The sequence below is a fragment of the Etheostoma cragini genome, chromosome 20 (assembly GCF_013103735.1).
Source record: "Etheostoma cragini isolate CJK2018 chromosome 20, CSU_Ecrag_1.0, whole genome shotgun sequence".
Taxonomy (NCBI): domain Eukaryota; kingdom Metazoa; phylum Chordata; class Actinopteri; order Perciformes; family Percidae; genus Etheostoma; species Etheostoma cragini.
Genome location: NC_048426.1, coordinates 18,732,131 through 18,754,735, shown reverse-complemented (window position 1 = coordinate 18,754,735; position 22,605 = coordinate 18,732,131). Strand labels below are relative to the sequence as shown.

Genomic DNA, 22,605 nt, shown 5'->3' with positions numbered 1-22,605 from the left:
TGATTACATTCTTAAACTACACAGAATATTTTTCGGTTTCAGATGTTGGTCGGGCACACTAGACAGTTAAAGGTGCCACATTGGGCTCTAGGAAACTGTGGTAGGTGTATTTTGTTTTATTTTTACATTTTATAGACAACTGAATACATCTAGGAGACACACTCATCTATCTACAGTTTCTATCTATCTGTTGTAAATCAAACAGCAGAAAGAAATCTTCCTGCTAATGAGAAGACCTGATAGGGGAATGAAACAGAGGAATTCTGTCTGTGAGGTGAAAGACAGCAGAACAGGGAGGAAAAAAAGAATATAAAATTCTGACAATATGTTTGATGCTGTGTGAGACGGAGGTGAGGCGGGTGGAGGAGGGGTGGGACCTCCGAGGCTTTGGAGCCAAATTGAGGACCTTGTGATGCAAAACCAGTCCTCAGCAACAGACAGTTCCCATGGCAACGGTGAGCTGCCAAAGTTCCTTGTTGACAAATGACAGCTCCCCTCTCCTCAGCACTCGCCCGACTGTCTGTGTGTGCGTGTGTGTGTGTGTTTGTGTGTGTGTGTGTGTGTGTGTGTGTGTGTGTAAATTGGCAAGTCCCCTTCTCTGCCTTAGGCATGGGGGGAAGAACGGATGAAGGGACAAAAAGAGATAGAGAGAGCATTGTATTATGTATGCAGACATGCATACTGTTTTCAAACACAGACACAGTAGTTGTAACAATGGCCAACATGCCCTTACTGATTGGACTACATGCTATATTTAAAACTATAAATAATGTGCGATTGTATACTACATATTTATGATGTTATAGGTAATGTAATGGTGATTGTACACTATTGTGTAGAACTGTGATTCCCAACAAAGTGTACTGGTACCCCAGGAGTACTTCTGCTGTTGCCAGGTGGTTAGTGGTAGATTGCAGAATAGCTCAACCAATTTGAACAAATTAATGATTTGATTATTTAAAAAATCCATGGATAAAGTCAGCTGGCAAGTGTTGCAATTTAAAGTGTTAAATGATAAACCTGAATAAATGGTGATAGTAGGGACATAATAGAAAAAATTAAGAAAAAGTGCAATAATAGTGTAATGGATACAGGGTTGAAACATACAGGCTCTGACAATGACCGACTTGAACATTACTAGTCCAAATGTATGAAATATTATTAAAAATATTATCCACTTTTATATAATCAACAAAAATCCATTTAGAAAATGACAGGTGGTGTTAATAAAGGTGGGCTTTAGTTCATCTGACAGTGCTGTGGGGGAAGATCTGATTTAAAAAAAGGTGGTACATACATTACAATATCCAAATAGTCATTTCTGGTATACGGTATATATGAGTCACTTCAAATTTGCATTGCCATATGGTACTATAAAAACATGTAACATGTAAAGAGATGTCAATACAATTTCTATTTTTTTTGTATTTCTATTAAAAAAAACACTCAGTCTTGTAATAGTGAGTGCAGTGAAATGCAAGAAAATGATAGTGAGGAACCTGAAGTAGCAGCAAAGAAAGGTGGGGGCAGTCTGAGCAGCAGGATACACACAACCGTGTTGCAAAAGTGTAATGAAAAGATGATCTTCCATCTTCACCTCGCAACAGAGCTGTCAAGATGTTCAGACCCTGTGATTTAACCTCCACACACTGATGCAGCACACGCGCACACACACACACACACACACAAACAGACATTGCTGCTTTCAAGCAATCCAAAGCAATGTCATACAAAACCTGCACAGTATAAGGAATAATCCAGTAATTAGGGTGCGCGTGATGAACACTATTACTGGATCAAAGGAACATTTAACTTAAAGCCCAGTAATTCCAGTGGATGCACACACAGCACAGTCTTTAACCGTCATAATAACTATTAATCATGACTGAGGAATTATATATTTTTTTAATTGTTCCTGGCTTATGTCTAGGTTGTATGGGATGCAAGTAGAAGAGTGTGTTTTAGAGGTACAATAGAAGAGTGTGGAGGTGACTGCTCTGAGTGTAATGTCAAAAAGATCAACAAGAATTGAGCGGCAAAGTGACACCTGAGAGACATTTGGCGAGTGCAATAAGCTGTGGTACTGCACTCCGCTGAACAGCAGACAGGATGGGAAGCAAGACAATAAGCAGACAGACACACACACACACACACACACACATCATTGTACTGTGAACTAAAAATGAACATTGTAGTGTGTAATGCAGAAGTAATAAAGGAGGAAGCAAGATCTTTTAACATTTCTTTTACTGATCTTTACACTTTTCACAGAACATTACATAAAATTATCAGAGCAGTCTCGCTCTTTTGTTTTTTAATAACAGACAATGCAGTTACATGTTCTCGGCTCAGAAACAAATACTGCTTTGTCATAGTTTTTCGTCTTTAAAAATACCATTGATAATCACTGGGTTTTATCATTTAGACAAATTAAATAGGCTGGTACTAAAGTTGTTTAGTTAAAGATGTGTCACCGATGCTATAACAGGTAGGCAAACTAAAATAGTTGTTTTGTACATCCGAAAGAAAGATGGACAACTGTCTAGGCATGAATAATTCCACCTAATAAACCAACTGAGACCATCCAATATTTGTACCTTATGGTACGTCACAAAGAAGAAAAACACTGCTGATATAATCTTTACATTGTTAAACAACTTTGGTTTTGGTTTGTCATCAGTGTGAGGACCCTAATCTCCAGGCAAGACACACCAAAAAACAAGAAACCACTGATCAGACCATCATGACTGAAAGGAATACTATGTACGTAAATAACAACTGGTTTTTATATTGTATCTGTCCTTGATTGGTGTCTTTTAGTCAAGTAGGAAATGGTCTGTCCGCTCCAGCAAGACGTGGTATGCGTGTACATGCATGCATGTTGAAATGCAATCCTTTTTATTTTAAAACTACATATATACTAACCAATGTTCTGACAATGTTCTTCAACCACCCTGATTTCATTGAGAATACTGGGATTCCCTTTCTTGACTTTTGCTTGCATGTTTATTAACACATTGTATCTTGCGTATTCCTATTGGCACATAATCCGGTATTTATAAAGTAAGAACGTGACAGGTGTAATGAGTGGTGAAGTGGTTAGAAGTATGACTATGTAAACGGATGTTTAAGGCCATTTCTTACTTTATTTTTGTCTGTGGGTTGAGAAATCAGTGTGATCTTGTGTGTATGCAAGATCACACTGTCTCAAATCTTGTGTATGTGCACGCAGCTCCACAATTATTGTTTATAATGAAACTAAAACAGACATACTTATTAATCTGTGTGAAATAATACGTATTCATATTTATTATGTTAACTTTGAGTCTTGAATCTACACAGAGTTTCATGCATGTGGCCCCAGGAAGTAACAGTAAAAACAGAGATATAACATGTTAATTAATGAGCTATAGGGGTGCTGGTTAGCAGATTTTCATTGTCTCATCTAACTTGGCAAAAAACATATAAGAAAATCTGATCGGTCGTGTTGTGTTTGCCACACGGGTAGGTCTGTAATGAAGGGGACAGACTGCAGACAGACGGCAACTCGCTTTTTTGGTAAAACCTCATCTATGGACAGAGCAACCAAACCATTACCTCGCATTTTCAGATTGAATCTGACTAATGTAAAGGAGGATTTGAACACAATTAGCTTTTCAACGCTTTAGCAACTGTCCTTGAAGTGCATTGTCAAGACAAGTAGTGCTAGAAAACATGCATCTTAAAGTAAAACAAACAGAATACATTATGGGTGTGGACATTTAGTTTGCTTTGAACTTTCATACACTAAAAAAGAAATCCCAGCATTTAACGACATGCCTATGTCCTGTTTTAGTCAAACGCAGTCACTTAGAATGCAAGATACTTAGTAACAAGAACAATTACAATTACATTTACACACAATATACATGTATCTAAAAAAAACACTAAGGCACTTGAACTTGTGATTTAACATTTCCAATGTTTATGATTGTTGTCTCTTAAAATGATTTGAGTAGACACCGTGCCACCACTGCAGCACAGTCACTCACCATTGCCTGAGACAGTGTCAAAATCAACAGGAACATATAATTATGCGTTACCCATGTTTAAAAAAAGAACGGCTTAAAATCAAGTTTAAAAATGCTACATCATATCTTGCAAACACACGCACAGAAGCATACACACTCCCCAATCTACAACCCTTCATTTCATAGGTTTGTTTAGGGTCCTGAAACAAGACCGGTGCAACGACATAAAGCCCCATTAGAGACCTTTTAGTTTTGTGCTGTGGGCCTGGAAAATGGTCTTCGAGACCCTTCACTTCACCTTAGGGATTTAGGATCCCACCATATGTGACCTTAGCCTACGTAGTTCTTCTTGGTACTTCCCAGTACCAACACTGGCCAAGAACTGTCTGTGTATTTTTTTATTTCACCATAACACTGACAATATAGTTGAATGGAATTCCTCTGTGCGCAATGCTGGAGTATATTAGACCATTAAAATAAAGCTGACTTGGCATTACTATAGTGTAGGTAGCTCACACCTTCTGCTGCTATGAGGAAAATAATCTTCAACTGATGACAGTTGTCGTCATCATCACCTTTTATTCTAAGAGAGAATGTACTGTAATTAATGTATAGTAATAATTTCTAAGCAAGCGTAATCATTGTCTATGAGCTCTGCGGCGCCACAGGCTGACGTTGTGGCGCCGCACCTCTCTTTCTGTGGCAGTAGAGTCCCACTGACATGGCCTCACAATCCCCCCCATCTCTTCTTCCTCCTCCTCCTCCTCCTCTTCCTCCTCGTCTTGCTCTCCCTCTTCCTCCTCTAACCTATCTGTCACGCAGTTGTCCTCCTCTGTCCTTGTATGTGCGTGACCCAGCAAGTTTCTAGTCCTACATTTCAGTCTTGACTTGTCCTTGACAACATCAAGGGAAGGCCCAGCTTCTCTTTGATCATCCTCTTCTTCTTCCTCCTCCTCCTCCTCGTTCAATTCCCTCTCTTCATCCTCTTCATTCTCATCCTCCTCCTCTTCAACATCTTCATCCTCCCCATCATGCTCTTCTATGGCCACTGTCAGCCCTAACTTACTATGGCTAGCTAGCTGAAAAAAAGAGGACGGGTGTGATGTGGACGGGCAGGTCGAGAGTGCTGCATCGTACATGGAGAACGGGAGGTGGAGATAGTGTCCTGCAGCTGCGGCCGCTGCGTAGATGCAGCAGCATGTCTGGGCACAGTCAGGGCGTAGATCCCCCTGTCCTCCACGGACCACTCGAAAGCGCTTACGGAAGGGCGCCCCAGCTTGTGGTGCTAAACAGATCCGGTTGGGTACTGCTCCGCGGAGGGCTTGGTGAGCAGCGTTAGGGGTGGGTGCCGGGACGCAGGGGCCAGTGGTAAATGCTGGGGTGGGTGGGAAGCACCAGTCCGTGCTTTGGAGCAAAATCTCAGTTCGCAGGCGCCGAAGGAGGTTGTTGACGAGGACGGAGCGTCGGAGGAAGGCCTCAGGGTCGTCAATGAACCGCAACTTCTCCAGGGAGAGACGCAGCACATGGGCCCGCTCCTCCAAGACTGGGGCAACCTGAAGGACATTGTCCCATTAGATCGAAGTAACCTGGTTAGACATCCAGATTCACTAATACTGCATTGCACAACCAATTTTAAATAACTTGTGTGTATTGCTTTTATTAATAATCAATGCAAATTAAATTGCAAATCAACCCTCAAAAAGATGAATATACAAGCAAATAAACCCCCCCTTATTAACTATCATACTTATACAACTCTTTAACATCTATTTTCTATAACTCCTTTTATAATAAATCTGATCGGGGCACTTTTTAATGATGCTTGCATGCAGCAATGGTTGTAGCCATTTTGAATAAGCACCAAAATCAATCCCTATTTAGTGCATTTTATTTACTGACTGCCATCTGTAGGTTGGAACCTACAGATGGCAGTCAGTTGGAACAAAAATGCAGAATTATGATAATTTTAAAGTGTAAAAATCTCAGGATTACCAAACTACGTCATCATATCATATAGAGAATATTGGTTGAATAGTGATTTTGGACACAGTGACAGCCTTTGTACCACCAATAATGACAGTTAAAGAGTTAATTAATCAAATGTGGTTTTAATTTGAATGACCTAAATCAAACCATAAACATCTGTTAGAGACAATAACCTATAATTGGCATAGAGTATGTCATTGTAATGAAGTCACTTAAGATACACTGTGTAGGTCTACTCTGAATGTGAGAATATGAGTGTGTCGATACTTACAGTCTGGCAGTAAGTCCTGAAGCTGAAGGGAGGCTCATCATCATCATCAACAAACTTCCTCTTGAAGTATGCAATCCTTGACACTGAAACATGATCAGGAACTTTCCTGCAAGGCAATTCTGCAGACAGAACATACATTTAAATGTTATTGTATTGTAAAGACATAATGTAAGTGATTATCACAATTTGCCAAAGATGCTGTGCAACATTAATATAGAACTGAGCTGCACACAAAGCCTGGGAACCAGACAAATGTCTGAGGTCACGTTTCATTTCATCTGGCAGATGTGTCTGGCCCCCCTCCCGGTCAGACAGATTTCCAGCCGACCAATCACAACTGTTCATGTAAAATGGCGCAGGTTTGTGACGATGACAGAAGAGTGTCACTGTACTTTGGTAACTCGTTGATACTGAAATGACTGTTCGACTAGCAAAATAATTAAACAAATCCTAAATGCAATGAAAGCAAGTACACCTACACTGTACTGCTGACCTGCTAACAGACACTTATAACTATGACAGCAGTGCTATGACAGAGAAATACTGATGGATTGGGCAGACGGGTCTGATTGCCTGGTCTGAAAACCATAGACTATTGACGATTGTGTGTGGTGACAAAATCCTTGGTAAAACTTATCCATCGGATTAAATCAAGTTTACATGAATGACTGAAAGACTAAAGAAACATCTGTGTTTAGTGTCTTAACCTTGTGTAAATTTTTCTTTAGAGCTGCATGGTGGGGCTGGGTTTGACAGGCAGGTCTTAGTGCAACGCTCCGATTCCCATATAGGCTTGTATGTGGAGAGCGGAGGGTCTCCTTCTGGGTCCAGGAATGGATTCATGGACAAAACTAGGGTCATCTCTCTCTCCGATTTAGGTCTGGAAAAAAACAGAATGAAAATCAGTATGATTAAACAAACAAAAAAGCTAGTCAAACCCATAGAAAGCTGTGATTCCAAAAATACTCCTTGATTATTACATGACAATCTGCTATATTTTTACCTGTTTCCACATTACCACAATAAATCTAACAAGTATTCTGCATCTTCTTTCCCAATGATGTGGTAAATGTTAACAAGATGTTTGTCCATGATACTGGCAAATACTGTGTTATGTGTCTTCTGCGCAAGCTGCATGATGAATATGATCGTCAATAAAAGTGAGCGCAAAAAAACTGGCAGATGGCTGACAACTCTGTGATATAAGTGGTACAGTTACAAGTGGGAATGCAGATGGAGAGATGACACCAACTCGCACCATGAATTCCCTATTGATTAGTTGTTAGAGAGTTGGAGAGATGTTTGACACATGCTTGTTTAGTGAAATATATCCTATACATCAAGTCGCACTGGAAGGCTGTGTTACAGCATGATCGTCTATAAGTCAAAGGAGAGGTGCAAGGTGCCAGTAGTAGTGCACAAGGTAAACAACTGGACAAAATGTATTAAACAGGCACAGTTCGGTTATATTTTCATCCAGATTTTTGTTAGTTTCCAAATAATACAAATGGTGATATCACCTCATGTTTTAAATGAAAGGGATGCAGATAAGAAGAAACATGAGGAGAGCACATTACATGGCAGTGAGTAGCACTAGCCCGCCAACCGAGCTGTTTTCAATCTGAAAACAGAGCCCTACTGTGAAAACACTGAGGGGCCTAAGAGCCCATATCTTTGAATCCGAGGAGAGAAACTCTATCGTCCTTTTGATCACAGTGAATGGATGTCATTTGGCTTGCTGTTGACTCCTCCCCTTCATGCAGAATGCAAAGCCAGCTGTTTCAAGCATCAGCAGCCGGACCTCCTTGTCACCGCCTTTCCTTTTCAAAGCTTCTCCACCCCCTCCTCTACCTGCCCACATGAACAGATATCATCACGCACAGCCCAGCTTGACAGAACCAAATGGAGTTAACACCATCTCAGCCTCACCCGTTGGGCAGCTGATTAAAATGTCCGCTTCAATACGCTCCCCGCTTTGCTTGGATGAACAGTTTTATTTGTGTGTGATGCTTTTCTAGTATTTGCTTTTAACTGACTAATCAGACACAACTAGAGCCACTAAAAGACCGCCTTAGGCAATGCCACTCCTCCCAAACCTACCAGCCCCAGGGAGTAATAGATTACATAGGAAAGCATTACATTTGACGTTTTCTAAGGGATCAGCGAGCATGCTTTAATATCCACAGTGCAGTGCAAGGTCTAAATGCTGCACCAATCCATTTGTCAACTTTATGCTTCATCATATGTGAAAAGACCCTAGGTAGGGCCTCCCAAGACAAACTACCCACAAAGAGGTGTTCAACAATTGAAATCTAGCAGTTGGCGATATAGTAAATGTTGCAATGTCAACATAAATAAAGCATATTGTGGTATAGTACAATTTCAGCCCCCCAACAACTGACATTACCTCTGTAAGCAAAGGTTTTGCTGCATTGCCAGTTGGGTGGCAGGCTAAGGCACACAGATGGGGCAGACAGGGCTTTAACTTGCACACAATAAGATTATGCACACTATAGATTATTACCACTGTGTTTGACTTTTAATGATGTGTATGTAGCCAGGTAAAGTAGATAGCCATTTAAATAAAATGATTTTTGGGCAGAGGGGGTTATGGAGATGCAGATGCATGCAAGCCATTTGGAGGGTTTAAAATTAAACAGGACTAATGCTGTGTCTCAATTTGCGTACATTGTCATTTCCGGTACAGTTAGTACATGATGCCCGTGTGCTATTTAACGCTAACTTCTGTGTAACTCAAGCACTAATACTATGCATGTACCATGTGTACACAGTGTACTACATGTGCTGTGTACTAAGAGAACTTTCGGAATTGAGATACAAGATAAAAGCCTACAGCTTTGTCAATGGTTCTGTGAGGCACAGCTCTGCGTTGAACTAAATGCTAATGTCAGAATGCTAACATGCTCACAATGGCAATGCTTCCAGCACTTACAATCTTGCTAACAAGCCGAGGCTTATGGGAATGTCATTAGTTTCGCATTTTTGCTGGAAACCAAAAGAATAATTAGCTTACATTTCATTACATTTCCATTTGGTCATCTTTTACACTGCTGTAGTTTGCTATTGTTGCGTCACATTGTCTGTGAACAAAAATTTTCAGATAGCTAAATTGTGATCCCAATTATTACATTTTATTTAGTATGTTTGTCTCGTTTTAATTTTGGAGTATTTTAACCAGATTTTTGATGACCAAAATTACTGTAACTGTTACATTCTACTGGTTGGTGGGAGGGCGGTGCAGAGTGGTTGAGATCTCGGAGGGACATGCATCAACCTTTGGCGTGTAAAAGGAAGGAGGTGCTGACCCCATGTGTATCAGAAGAGACACATGATTGTCTACTTTTGCTTCAGGCCAAAACATCTGCGTCAACAAGGACTGCATCACAAAATTCTACTTTTTTTTGTTGGCGGGGGGACAGACAAATTACTGCACAGTATACTTCAACCAACACATTCTGATGTTAATGCATATGTAAGGGCTAGAGGGAGAATCCAGCTAAAAGACATTACGTTTTCTTCTCTCTGACCATTGTAGACTGGAATTTAGCTTTTCCAGTTTGAGTCATGATCCGTATTGATTATTCACATTTCATGACGTGTTGTCACAGATAAACTATACTTCTATGAGCTAGATTCCACTGATGTGGCCTCCCCTACCAAGGACCACCAACTAGGGCCAATTATGTCACTGTTACTGAGCGCTAGTGCCATAGTTAATTAGCAGCTTTAGCCCTTCTTATTTCTCCATTGAGCTGCTTTTTTACCCTTAGCTATTTTCTTCTCCATCACCTCGCCTCACTGCTGCTGTTGCTACCTTTGCTTGGGCACAAAGAAACAAGCATGCCATCACTCCCACTGCCCTCTTTAGGGACCTCGATCTCAACATCCCCCTCCCTCCTTTATCACCTCTTTCATCCTCCAGTCTCAACCTCCCTCTCTCTTTCTTGCTGACATCCTTTCAACAGCGGTCACAGTCGACAGCTCTCCAAACCAGGGGGGTGAAAAAAACAAAACAATGAGAATACTGACAGAGCAGCTTCCCTACATGTACAGCGATACTTCTTGTTCTTCAAAGACAAGGAGGAGGAGGGGAGACAGTGTGAACAAGTGTGTGTGTGTGAGTGTCTGTGAAAGAGCAAGGGAGAAATGGTGGTTCAGAAATAAAAACAAGGAACGGGGAGAAAAAAATCTCCCTGGGGGAGATATCATTACTCTATTTCTCCCTTTCTGTCTGCATCTCGCAGGAATGTGAGACTGATTGAGAGCGAATATAGGCTGCGTGTGTGTGATTGTGTTTAACAGAGTGTGTATTTGAGGAAAAAGAAAAAAAGAACCTGCAAGCGTGCACGTGTAAGTGTGTGTTTATGTGTGTGAGACACTGCTAACCTCTGTTCACTCGCCTTCTGGCTTTATACCTCTCATCCTCCCTCCCTCATAGCTTCCCCACTCTCTAACTCGCCTTCTTTTTCATTACAACCTTTGATGATGAGAAGTTAATTGCAGTGCCAGGGCACAAGACAAACCGTGGGAGGGAGACAGAGAGTGATAGAGAATAGGAGGAGAGAATGGGGAGAGATGGAGATAGAGGGAGGGTTGAGGGATGGATGGATGGAATGAGTCAAGGAAGGAAAGATAAGTGCCTCAGGAGCCTTGTCATGAGTGGAGACGGATCGCCCGCAGGGATGATTTCTGCTGCTGTGATTGACTCACTCCCTCCAGCGCTGAGATACACACACACACACACACACACACACACACACACACACACACACACACACACACACACACACACACACACACACACACACACACACACACACACACACAGCTTGTAGTGTCCTGAATTATTTTAGCAGGAAAGTCAACCAAGGCACTGCATTTTCACACACATACAGTAGGTGTACTCAACCAAGGCTATTTTTGTCCTTCACAGTTGAACATGACCAATGTCTTTGGCAATTTTGAAGCTTTTAATTGCATATATTCTATTAAATTCTGGTGTTGTTGAAGCTCTCTGGTGGACAAACTATGTTATAGTGACAATGTTTCTAAATTAAAACAAACATAGTCTGGTTTACTGCCATGTTATGTTGTTCACAATAATACTGATATAATGTTCATATCATTATACATGAAGATATTCATAACCAAGATATTCAAATCGTTAATAATGCTAATATTCCACCCTGTTAACGTACCTGCCTGTTAATGTTGTACTATGTTGTACGATTTAATGTGTATTTCATACAGAATCTGACTTTGAGGCACTGTTGTTTACAAACCAAAGAATGTAAAAAATACCGCCAGGCTATCCACTGTCAAGACGCTGGCAATGCGAGACTATCTCAAACCGGACATGTCTGTACTGTAATGGCTGTTATATTGGCCGACATATACACTGGTAACAATATATCTGCAATAAGCCAATATCAGCCTTTATGTAGTGTGCTCAGCAACAGCTATATTATTTGACTGTTCACTTCACTGTTCCACTTTGTAAACTTTTCAGGTTTTCTATGTTTTACTAAGCAAAGACATTTTCATTGTATGCACATACACTACCTTGCTGCATGTCTTCAATGTGAGCACTGTATCCACTGTATTTGTGGCCTAAATTGCTTTGCAATATCCACAACGGGTATTTATGATAAAAGTGGTGCTGTCTCTGGTCGCAGGTATTTATGTTAAAGTATCCATGTGGGTATAATAAGACCCTCCAGTCTGCAAACCACAACCTGTGTTTAAAATTGATCTGAAAAATAAAACGTTGTAGGAATATATAGGGTACCTTTTAGTTGATTTGCTCATTATCTTGATTCTGTCAGTTGTGGCTTTTGAGGAGTGTTTAGAGGTTCCATTTACTTGCCATGACTCTATGTTAATAAAAAACATGCAAAGAAAAACTATTATTTAGGCCAAAAGTAGGGGTAGATTTAATTTGCTCAATGATTCTGGACGAGTATGAAACATGACTCCAATAAACTTTGTGCTCTCTTTTTTTTTTCTTCTTCTGTGGCCTCAAAAATGCTAATCGATCCAGCATGTGTTTGACAGACCGTATGCTGCATCACTCTGTGTGTGTGTGTGTGTGTGTATGTGTGTTTTAATTATGTACTCCCTGTTCTTTTGGCCAGGTTTCCGTCAGGTTTTGGCAAGTGTTTCCGAGCCTTAGGGAAACAGATAGCAGTGAAAGAGTTAATGTTTGTGGTTTTCACATCAAAATAGATCCCAGACCGCCTGAGAGGGACTTCACAGCACTCACAGGCATGCAATGTGTCATGACTTAACAACTGCACAGAATCAGGCAGATACATTGTGCAACAGGGAATTCTGCAGAGGACATAATTGGTAAGATTTTGCTCCGCCATATTCTATTACCACAAATGACATGAGTACACACCCAGTGTAAATAAAGACTTACATACTGCATACCCACATTGAATATGCATTCAGGTTTAGATCTCTGTCACCATAATTAATCACAATTATGTGTCTCAGGGAAAAATTATTTTATTACTTTTCCTCTTTTGTGATGCAGTAAAATTAGCAGCACATTGTAAGAATAAGTACTCGTCATCTGGTTTAAACCAGAACATTTTCAAACCACTGGACTGCAATTTCCTCACTTATGTTGAGCTAATCCATTTTTTTCTACTTAGCACATCTTCCCCCAAAAATTAACAATTCTCTGCCTGATTCTCTATCTTAACATTTGACTTGGTTAAGCTGATGCACATTGATTTTTACAGATTCTCTGTAAAGGAAGTGGTTAGGATAGGTATCGTTATCTGCATTTATGATGCACTGTACCTTATTACTTAGAGTCCTTTGAACAAAAACACAGTAACAAACACTGTGTTTTGTTCAAAGGACTTTAAGTTTCATATCTTAAGTTTGTATTTTTATACATCTAATTTGTCAGAACTTTAATATATTTGGATGTCCCTCTGTTCTGTTGTGACAATTAAAAAAATTATTATCATATTATTTTAGTGAGAACTCATTAATAACTACAAATAACTCATAGGGAACCTGTTTATGTTTTGATATGCTTTTGTGGATTTTTCGGCAGATATATCGGAATATCAGATTTTTAAATAACCAAATATTTTTATCGGTATTGGCTTTAAAAATCCTTTAAAAGTTGGGCTCTAGAACACAACTGTTCAGTATGACAAATTACGTGATTAAAAGGATATACACTCAAACCATGTACACTGAGATTTACACTAGGAATAACTGTGATTATTTGTGATATTTTCAATCTAACAGGCCACATAAAAATAAACAAGTTTTAGCATGCATCTCACTAAACAAAGGCACTCACAACACTAATCTAAACCATCTTTGCAAAGAATCAGATGATGATTTCTCAGCTTCCTCAATGTGAAGACAATTAAATGGGTTTACAGTAAAGCATAAATGTAGCTTATGGCACATGTTGAACCATGTGCCGGGCCTTACAGCTTATTTTTTGGTGAGACAGTAGGGGTGTATCTTTATTTGCAACTGTGAAGAAATAGAGGGTTTAAAAAAAGCTGGCCAGCATTCTAATGTTGATTTAGAATTTGGATGTCAATGTTATGAATGAGGCTTTTGAAGCTTCAAACTATTTGGTACAAATGTATAAAGCACTGGGGTGGGCGTTCACTAAGTTATGCACACACATACAAAGTAAGACAAATCCTTTTTCTAAGTCACTCTTGACAATGTCAGCTCTTGAGTGTCAGCTTTTGTGTATGTCAGTACACATCCCAGACAGGTGTGTGTGTGCGTGTGTGTGTAGTGACAGTTTGTGTGGTGGACCAAATCTAAGCAATACATCTCCACAGTGAGAAGATAAGTGGGCGTAGCCCTGAAAGAGCCTTGACAGGAGCTTCAACAGCAAGCTTCCTCGGAGCTCTGTGATGTCAAGGCAGGCACTTTGAATCTCGCCGGGAGACAGAGAACTTGAGCACTGGCAGTGCCTTCCCTGCTCTCTTGCATTTCTTTTTTAGCTGGATGCCTTCTGCCTTTGCTCACACAGCGACTGAATGGTGATGTGATTTGACAGGGCCATTGAAATCTGTCACAAGTGGAGTACCTGTTGCATCTTTATAGTGCTACCTGGTCACCTGCATCAGTTTGATGCTTAGCCTTTTAAATCCTCGCTTCTCTCTTGTATTACATCTACCCAACTGCAAAAACATTAAATCTAGAAGCAGCTGTGCATGATTTCACTGAAAATACACTAAAATATAACACCTTTAAAAAACACATCTGGCTACACAAACTATAAAGAAATTTGTGAGCTAATCCACAATATAATTCGGGATCAATTAATCTCTTGATGATTTTCTTTAGCACATTTGCTACTAGATTCCACAATGGATTATCAAAAAAAATGCACGAATAATTTCCTGTCCGAATTCAATAGTTTTTAGGCACCGACCTAATTGCGAATTGGAAAATGCCTCGTCATTCATTACCAAATTTCAACATCTAGGGGGCAAATCCCATTAGCATCAGTGAGCCAATAAGCATGCAGCATGCTTCTACCAAGATCTAATAAAACTGCTGATTGGCTGTCTAACGTTACACGTCGTAGAGTTATGCAGGAAAGACTCTGCACAGAGATGGGGCTCACAAAGTAGGAGCTACAATTAAATAAAAAGATTGGTGTAATGTGTAAGGTTGTAATTTCTTTTTGTTAAAATTGTTTTATAAAATTGTTTTGGAAAAAGTATTGTTGAGGAACTCGTATCAAAGTCACGGTATTGGTACTGGCATCAAAACAGTTTGAACAATACTCAGCCCTACAAAGCACGGTAGTTTAATTAAAAAAAGAGTTAGGGGCATTTATTTTCTAGGCAGATATGCAATCCATATCATATTACACTGACACGATACAGCCATAACATAGCAATCCAAAAGCATGCTAATGACAAATAAAGTGAATGACAAAACCAAATCATCTGAGGATGATCATCATACTGTAACTGAGAACTCAAAGCCAAGATACAGCCCACTTCTTCTCAATATGGAGAAGCTAAATTCCATCAATATGTCTGCTGGCGTGGGGGTGGAGAGCATGCAAGTGCTGGCATAAGAGGAGAGAACAGATGGAGAATAGATAATAGGTGTCATGACATCAAGTTCTTCTTCAGAGTAGCAACAACAAGGCACTGTACGCCATGAATCAAAATTGAGACAGTCAAATTGCAAGCAATTAGCCCCCTGCTAGTAGAGTGGACTGCAGTTACACGGAAACACTGCCACGCTGGGCAAATTAGACAGAAACTCCAAAAGATGCTTTGCAGGGGCATGCTAAAAAAATCAATCACTGCAAAAACATAACCATGATTTTTAAGATTTCACAAAAGCCTTAATGCACTGACAGCCTTTTTGATAACAACCGGATCAATGGCTACACAGAGGGATCGTCCTCTACATATTTGTGTGTGACATTAGATCACATAAGATAGAGAAGACATTTCAGTATGATTAAGGACACTAATGTACAGTAGTTGTTTTGTGAACCTTAAGTAAGACTTGTAAACCCTCTTCTTAGAAAATTAAACAGCCTGGATGTCTTCAATTTGAGAAGTAGGGGACTAAAGCAGCTTCAATGGTTACGTTACGTTAACAAAGCTGTCTGGGGCTGGGGCTAGATCAGTAAATGTGAAACTTGCCTCCTTGTACACATGACGGCCATGTATATTTGCAAAACATGTTTTCAGGCTTGACAAAGAAGCATGCTGATATATTTGGACTCTGATAATTATAAAAAATAAAAATACAAAAAAGATATCCCGTTATTTTTTTTAACTTGTTCTACCTTTGGGAGTGCTTACTATTAATTGAGCCAAGAACATTAAGGCCTAATGTATTATAGCAATGCTTTGTGCCCCAATTCAAAGTTAAACTAGGTTGTAATTAGACGTAGATGGTGTAATACTGGCCACTTACTGCCCTGTTTGGACAGGACGTGGATGAGTCTATCCCAAATGGGGCAAGGTCAATTATACACAAAACATATAAGAGATGGTCAAATCCCCTAGCCCCATAATCAATAAAGGCATGTATGGAGTTCTAATTGGTACTTGCTGATTACATTTACTCATCCTTATTAATACAGAACAATCTGCCCACACTTTACTTCTGCATTCAGTTAGGTCATACTGTATGTGAATCTGAATGGAACTTATAAATAATTCCAATACACAAAAGCCAAAATAACCTTTTTACAAATGATGTTAACATTTCAGGATTTATGGTTTTAGTATCTAAATTAAGGTTTTTCCAGACTTCTTAAGGATACCCTGATGTTGGCCAAAAATAACAAGAAGCACCCTCCTCTGCCCTTCCACTCTTATGCGGTGTTACTTTGGTATTTTCTTTGGGTTGCATCTTTTATTGTGTTTGTGCTAGCTTGCAGCCTGTCAGGAGTCATCAGAGCAGCTTGCAGTTGGTGGAGGGCCGTCTTGGCCGCGGTGGCGTGACTAAGCTGGGCTCAGGGCCCCCAGGGTTTCGCCCAGCGCTTTTCTTGCAGAGTGGTGACACATGTGTTGTGGCAGGGCAGCTGTACGGAGCTGCACTATGGATAATCTGGGGATGGCTTGTTGTGACTGTGAGGGTTAACGGGCCAGAGGTCTGTTGGTACCTCACTGCAAGAGGAATATGCAGCACATTAAAACAGATAAGTGCATCGGTATGTGTTTATTAAAAAAAAACTAAAAAAACACCAAACTAAGGTTGCTTCAAAGCTAAGGAAAGGGGTTTGAAATCCACCACAAATATGGTACCACTTATGATAAGTGATAAACGTTGACACCTGGAATGTGAAGCATTTTGAACCAGCGTTTGTACATGTATTAATTCTGTCTCGTCTAAACAAAATCCTGCTCTTATGCAGGTCTAAATTCATTACAGACACACAGAGTTAATTATTAAAAGGAATCTTTGGGAAGAAAAATTCATTTTTTTGATCTCATGTTGTAAATGCAGTTATTTTTGATGGAGGTGATGTCATGGTTAAGGTCTTAGTTATAAATAAATGTCATATCACACCATCCTCTATCCTTTCCTCTAAAGTTGTCCACCTTTAGTTGTGTGTCTCTCTGGAGCACAAAGGCGTATTCATGATGGGGAAGCGATGCCTGAGGGGAAAAAAAGAGGTCTGGGGGCTACACCCTGCAGTCCTCCCACACACATACACTCAAACGCATGCACAAATGCACACACACGCGCGCACACACACACAAACAGACACGCATGCACACAAACACACAAGCTGCTCAACTTGTCTTGGCTGAGACCTTTTACACAAAACAGAGCAGAGAAAGAGAGGGAAAAAGGGAATGAGATGTGAGACCGCCCTATATCTTGTTGACTATAATCACCAACGACATTTCATTAGCATATCTGTCTTTCAGTGGTAACCTAACTATCCTTTGTTCAGTAATATATACTATGTACTGCTGTACATCTGCTTTTTCTGCCTTATTGGCAGAATAAAAACCATTACAGGTTTGTGCATGAAAACAACACACTTCAAGTGCTGTTAATGGTATTGGCCCCGCGTGTGTTAAAGGTAGCCTTTAAAAGATGCATTGAATCTCCTTCAGTGTACACTACATGTCTGCTATGAGCCATGTTTTGAAATGCTGCTCCAGATGTGAGTATCTGCGCCCCGCTGAGAGAGATGAATGGCTAGGGGGGGCTGCAGGCTACCTACCGGTTCACATCCTTAATGAGCAGAAGTGTCTGCTGAGAGCAAGATATGATTGATAGCGCCGCGACAGAACTGGAAGAGGGGGATCGCAGCGAGGGCTTCTGAAGAAGACGATGGGGCGGAGGGCTTTGGCAGGCAGCAAAGAGAAGGAATCTGGCATTGGACTTGCCCAAGCTAGATGCCAGGAACCAGTCCACCATGCTGCAAGTCGGAGCGCTTCCTCTTGTTACAGCCCCTCTTCTCTGGTCTGTTTAAGACCAGAGAAGAGTTGAGTTTAATCTGAGCTGGATGTTCCCCCCAGTTGCGTGCCTCACTATATTCCACATAACACACTTTTCCCTCCAAGGGAAACAAATAGCAAAGGTGGAATTCCTGGCAAGTTACTCCGGATGTTGTTGGCAGTGAGTGGAGGTGAAGCGCATCCAACCCTGTTACCAACCCACTGCGCACAAAGCCTTTCTTTCACCAAAACGGCATAAAGAAAGGGAGCGAGAGAGGGGAGTTGGGGTATATTTATTGCTCTAACTCCATAAGTCACTGTCTATGTTTAAATTTAAATCCTCTCTGGGGCCAACAGGGCTTTAATGGTCCACACTGAGTGAGTCAATGCTTGTGACACTAAGACTAAGAAGAGTCTAAGAAAGCACAGAAATGACATCAAGGAGAGAATTAGAACAGAAGCTCAGAATTCAGCTAAATCGTCTAAACCCGCTTCCTTTCAGAAGCCAGCGGTAATACAGGCAACCACCACTTCAGAATTTGCAGCCAAGAGCGGTCCCTACAAAATAATGAAGTGAGGCTGGATGGATGCCAGGAGGGTGGCTGGTTATGTCTGCATAATATGTTAGACCAGGGACTCTGTCATGTCATACTAGTAAGCTATTGAAAGCTCTGATTCTCATTTATCTTGCAGTATCACATCTAATTATTGTACAACAGGTCTATCAAAGCATGTACTCAGCTCAGTGAACATTGACATGCATTAACTAAAGCAATTTAGCTAAACCAACATTACCTTTAACAAAAGGTTTAATTTTAGGTAGCTTTTTTCCTGTTGCCTACTTCTCAACAATGCACTGTTCACTTAGCTTGCTTGGAATTTTCAATTAAACACAACTCTGAAAATGCTTTCGTATGCAATTATTTGTTTTCAGATCACATTAACTTAACAATAAGTTATTGTTTACCTCTCGGTGTAACCTCATTGACTGGCATGGGCGTCAACAAGGTAACGTCGTGTCGGCAGTTGCCATAATTGAGTTTGAGTCCAAATGGCATTCTGTGTTTGTGTAATTATTACAGTATGAGAGACATTTGAAGTCATAACCTATATAAGAGAGTGTTTAGGAATAACTTACGGGGGCAAAAACATTATAAAGCCTACTTTTATTTTTCAATACTAGCTAAAGCCGAACTGAACCTGATACTCACACGACAACACATTTTTGACACATTTAACTAAATGTTAGCTTACCTGTCTTAAATAGTTTGGACCTCTTCCTCGGCTCCACACTTGCTTTGTGATAACGACAAAAATCCAAGGTGCGTTGATGAAAAATGTCCTACTGAATAAAGACTACCTTGTCCTTCGTTGGGAGCGCGTTGTTCTAATTTTAGCCGACTAGCAGACAAGCAAACCACATTTGCGGTTTAAATACCACTTATGTAATTACTAGTTGATTAGCTACTTGTCTAAATACTTATTATTAAGCGCGCGCGTTTCACACTACCAGCGCAAAGCATCCCCGCGCGCTTTCCTTGCTGGCAAATGTAGACAGCTGTTGTTTTTCTTTTCCTCAATGAAATTAATAGGTTGACTCGTGTTATTTCGGTGGTGTGGTATTCCATTCAGGGTGGTTTCCCATGCAGAAGCTTCCGAGCAGCTCACGTCGTTACGGCTGGTTCGACAGTTCATATCAATATGTGGCGGAGAAAACAACACCAACGTCGCAGCTCCATCCCTTCCAATCAACTACTGCTGAGGAGTTCAGGTACTGCTCGTAATTTAACTCACTTTAGAGTGTAAGTGAATAGTCAGGGACTGAGGATTTATCGTTGCAGTTTATCCATTGACGATCCTTTAGATTTTTCTTTTCACCTAACGATTCTTTTAATTATCGATTAACAATTCAAAATCAAATAATATTTAATTTATTATCAATTTACTAACGACGAAAATAAGTAGCACCCCATTCCAATGCTTGCACCAGGGATATTTAGATAGATAGATATAGATATTGCTCAAGATAAAATGGGAAATTATAGTGTAGTGTTGATTAAAAAATGTTTTTAAAAATCTCACCACCACCTCAACCACAATTCAACCACTAACAAAATGGTTCACAAATTAGGGCTGCAAGCTCCAACTAACATTATTTTCTAAATTATAGTTAATTATATCATTTTTTTGATTAATCAAACAAATTATACATAATCTGGTCTTCAAAAAAAAGTTTTTTTTGTTTGACCTTCATTCCAAAACCCCAACATATTTATTTTACAACCTAATCAGAGACTGTGAAGAGCAGCAAGAACCTCCAACCATCCAATGTTAGCCATATTTGTGTTAATACATTAACCTGGGGTGGTGAGGGCGCAGTGGATATGACATGTGTCTTTGGTGTGGGAGATCTGGGTTCAATTCACACTGCCATACATCAACCAATGTGTTCCTGAGCAAGACATTAAACCCATAGTTGCTCAAGAGGCGTGTGACCTGTGACACACAGTATCTAGCAATTGTAAGTCGCTTTGAATAAAAAGCATCAGCTAAATTACATGTAATGTAACTTCAGCAAAACAATTGCCACCTGTTTACTAATCGAAAGATCGACTAGCCTACTCATTGGGGCTCTAATCAAAATTAACTCATAAATTGACTAATCGCTTCAGTTGTAATTGTTTCATTTATACTAGTGGATTGATTTTGTGTGTTTGTAGGCTCACTTATAGTACTCAGTAATTAACCCAGCAATTCACATAGAGCCTACAAACATACATCCAATTTTACCTGATACTTGCCTATTAATCTTTTCATTTGCCTTTAGTCTCCTAAATGTCAAATTATTCCCAATTTTTTTAAGCCTTTGCAAGAAATTCGTAATTGCCATAATTCCGACAGCACTTGAAGGCAACCTAACACTTTTTTATAGACTGGTTGTGTGTTAGAGATCTGCTCTGCAGGGATGTGACCGACAAAGAGAGGGGAGGGAGCAAGCCCCTCTCATCTGTCATGCATTCCCCCTCAGTCACTGAATCTTATTGTCCAGCATTTCTTCCCCTGGGCACTTTGTTCTGTGTTCAGCTGTGGAATGTGCTGGAGAACAGTTAATTGTAAAAACCTTATATCTCTGATCTTGTTTTCTCTCTTTAACTTTGTCTTACAACCGGCCCTTGCTAAAGCCTCTAAAATATTCAGGTGTATGCCAAGATCACACAAATCATATCACACTGATCTCCGATGGTATTCTGTCTATAATGTAGTCCAATGGAAATTTCTAAGTTACCCCAAACTTTTGACCGGTAGTGTGTGTATATATATATATATATATATATATATATATATATATATATATATATATATAAATATATAAAGCCGTAGAAGTAAACCACTCACAATAGAGCTTAAGGTAATCTGCTTTCAAACAAGAATTTTTTTTTTGTTTATAAAATTATTGAAGACCAAATTTGCTTAACATTGCCAAATGAGCATAGAAATGCAATACTTGCTCCACCTGTTGGTTGTTTTGTGGCAATGGGAACATTTTGTTGACTTAAATAACTGTATTAGAGCAGAGCTATATTTCTAATTCAAAATTAACCCAAAGCCAAAAACTTTACCGTGTGAAAGGGTTCATCACTGTGTACAGAGTACAAAGTGGATGTTTGCTCATATTAACACTAGTGTAGTTGCTTTAGGGTAAATGAGAGACGCACACACACATAGATGTGATGTTATATGGTAGAACAAACTGCTCCAACACAAGTGTGTCTTTTCTTTTTTTAAACAATATCACATATAAATTCTGTCTATCATAAATCAATTTGTAAGACATTTTACAATCCAAACTCAGCCTGAAGTACAGAAGAAAAGTACATGTATACGTACATTAAGACACTGTGACACAAGGTTGCTGAGTGAAAAACAGTAAGGCACCAATGCCATCTGTGGCATAGGTAGTTTCCAAATTAAAATTAAAGAAAAAAACACAACTTAAAACCAGCATTTAAACAGGGGATTTCTTGGAAATGTGTCAAGCAAATCATAGCAAAATAAACTTTACTGGAAAGCATAGCCATATTGTTTTAAAAACCTTATTGGTGGAACACATCTTGTAAAAGATGAGCAGAAAAGTGGTCAGCCCGGCCTTTGTGTTGCTTTCTACTTGAGAAAATGATGGCCTTAAAATGAATTTTAAATGCAGCTGAATACCTTATTGTGAAAATTGTGAAAAGTCCTGCTGAATACTAAACGTAGAATTTTAAATACTACTTTGTTAATACCATTAACTTAAACTAAAACCATATATCTCTGTTGGGGAGGAGTGAGGATTGGACCCAAATGCAGAGATGAGGACAGCAGGCAGGCAGGCGGGTGGTAACCA

The 22,605-nt window shown here is 39.8% G+C and overlaps 2 protein-coding genes across 2 annotated transcripts in view; one reads left to right on the top strand and one right to left on the bottom strand.

Moving 5' to 3' along the window:
• Window positions 1-2,151, top strand: part of gnmt (glycine N-methyltransferase) — a 32,082-nt gene extending 29,931 nt beyond the window's left edge. The window contains exon 7 of the mRNA XM_034857957.1: window positions 2,133-2,151. The gene's annotated coding sequence lies outside the window, so the exon portion shown is untranslated. The remainder of the gene's footprint in view (window positions 1-2,132) is intronic.
• A 1,323-nt stretch (window positions 2,152-3,474) lies between these two features.
• sertad4 (SERTA domain containing 4) lies at window positions 3,475-19,985 on the bottom strand. Its single transcript, XM_034858686.1, has 4 exons — window positions 19,476-19,985; window positions 6,975-7,147; window positions 6,268-6,386; window positions 3,475-5,563 (listed from the first exon to the last, which is right to left on the bottom strand). The coding sequence occupies exons 2-4, from the start codon at window positions 7,126-7,128 to the stop codon at window positions 4,649-4,651; spliced, it is 1,188 nt and encodes a 395-aa protein (XP_034714577.1). The 5' UTR covers window positions 7,129-7,147; window positions 19,476-19,985; the 3' UTR covers window positions 3,475-4,648.
• Between the last annotated feature and the right edge of the window lie 2,620 nt (window positions 19,986-22,605).

Coding starts and splice junctions, on each gene's coding strand:
- sertad4 (XM_034858686.1), bottom strand. CDS start 7,128: ATGACCCTAGTTTTGTCCATGAATCCATTCCTGGACCCAGAAGGAGAC. Junction 6,387..6,974: donor TAAAGAAAAATTTACACAAG/GTTAAGACACTA, acceptor TTCTGTCTGCAG/AATTGCCTTGCAGGAAAGTT. Junction 5,564..6,267: donor TCAGGACTTACTGCCAGACT/GTAAGTATCGAC, acceptor AATGTCCTTCAG/GTTGCCCCAGTCTTGGAGGA.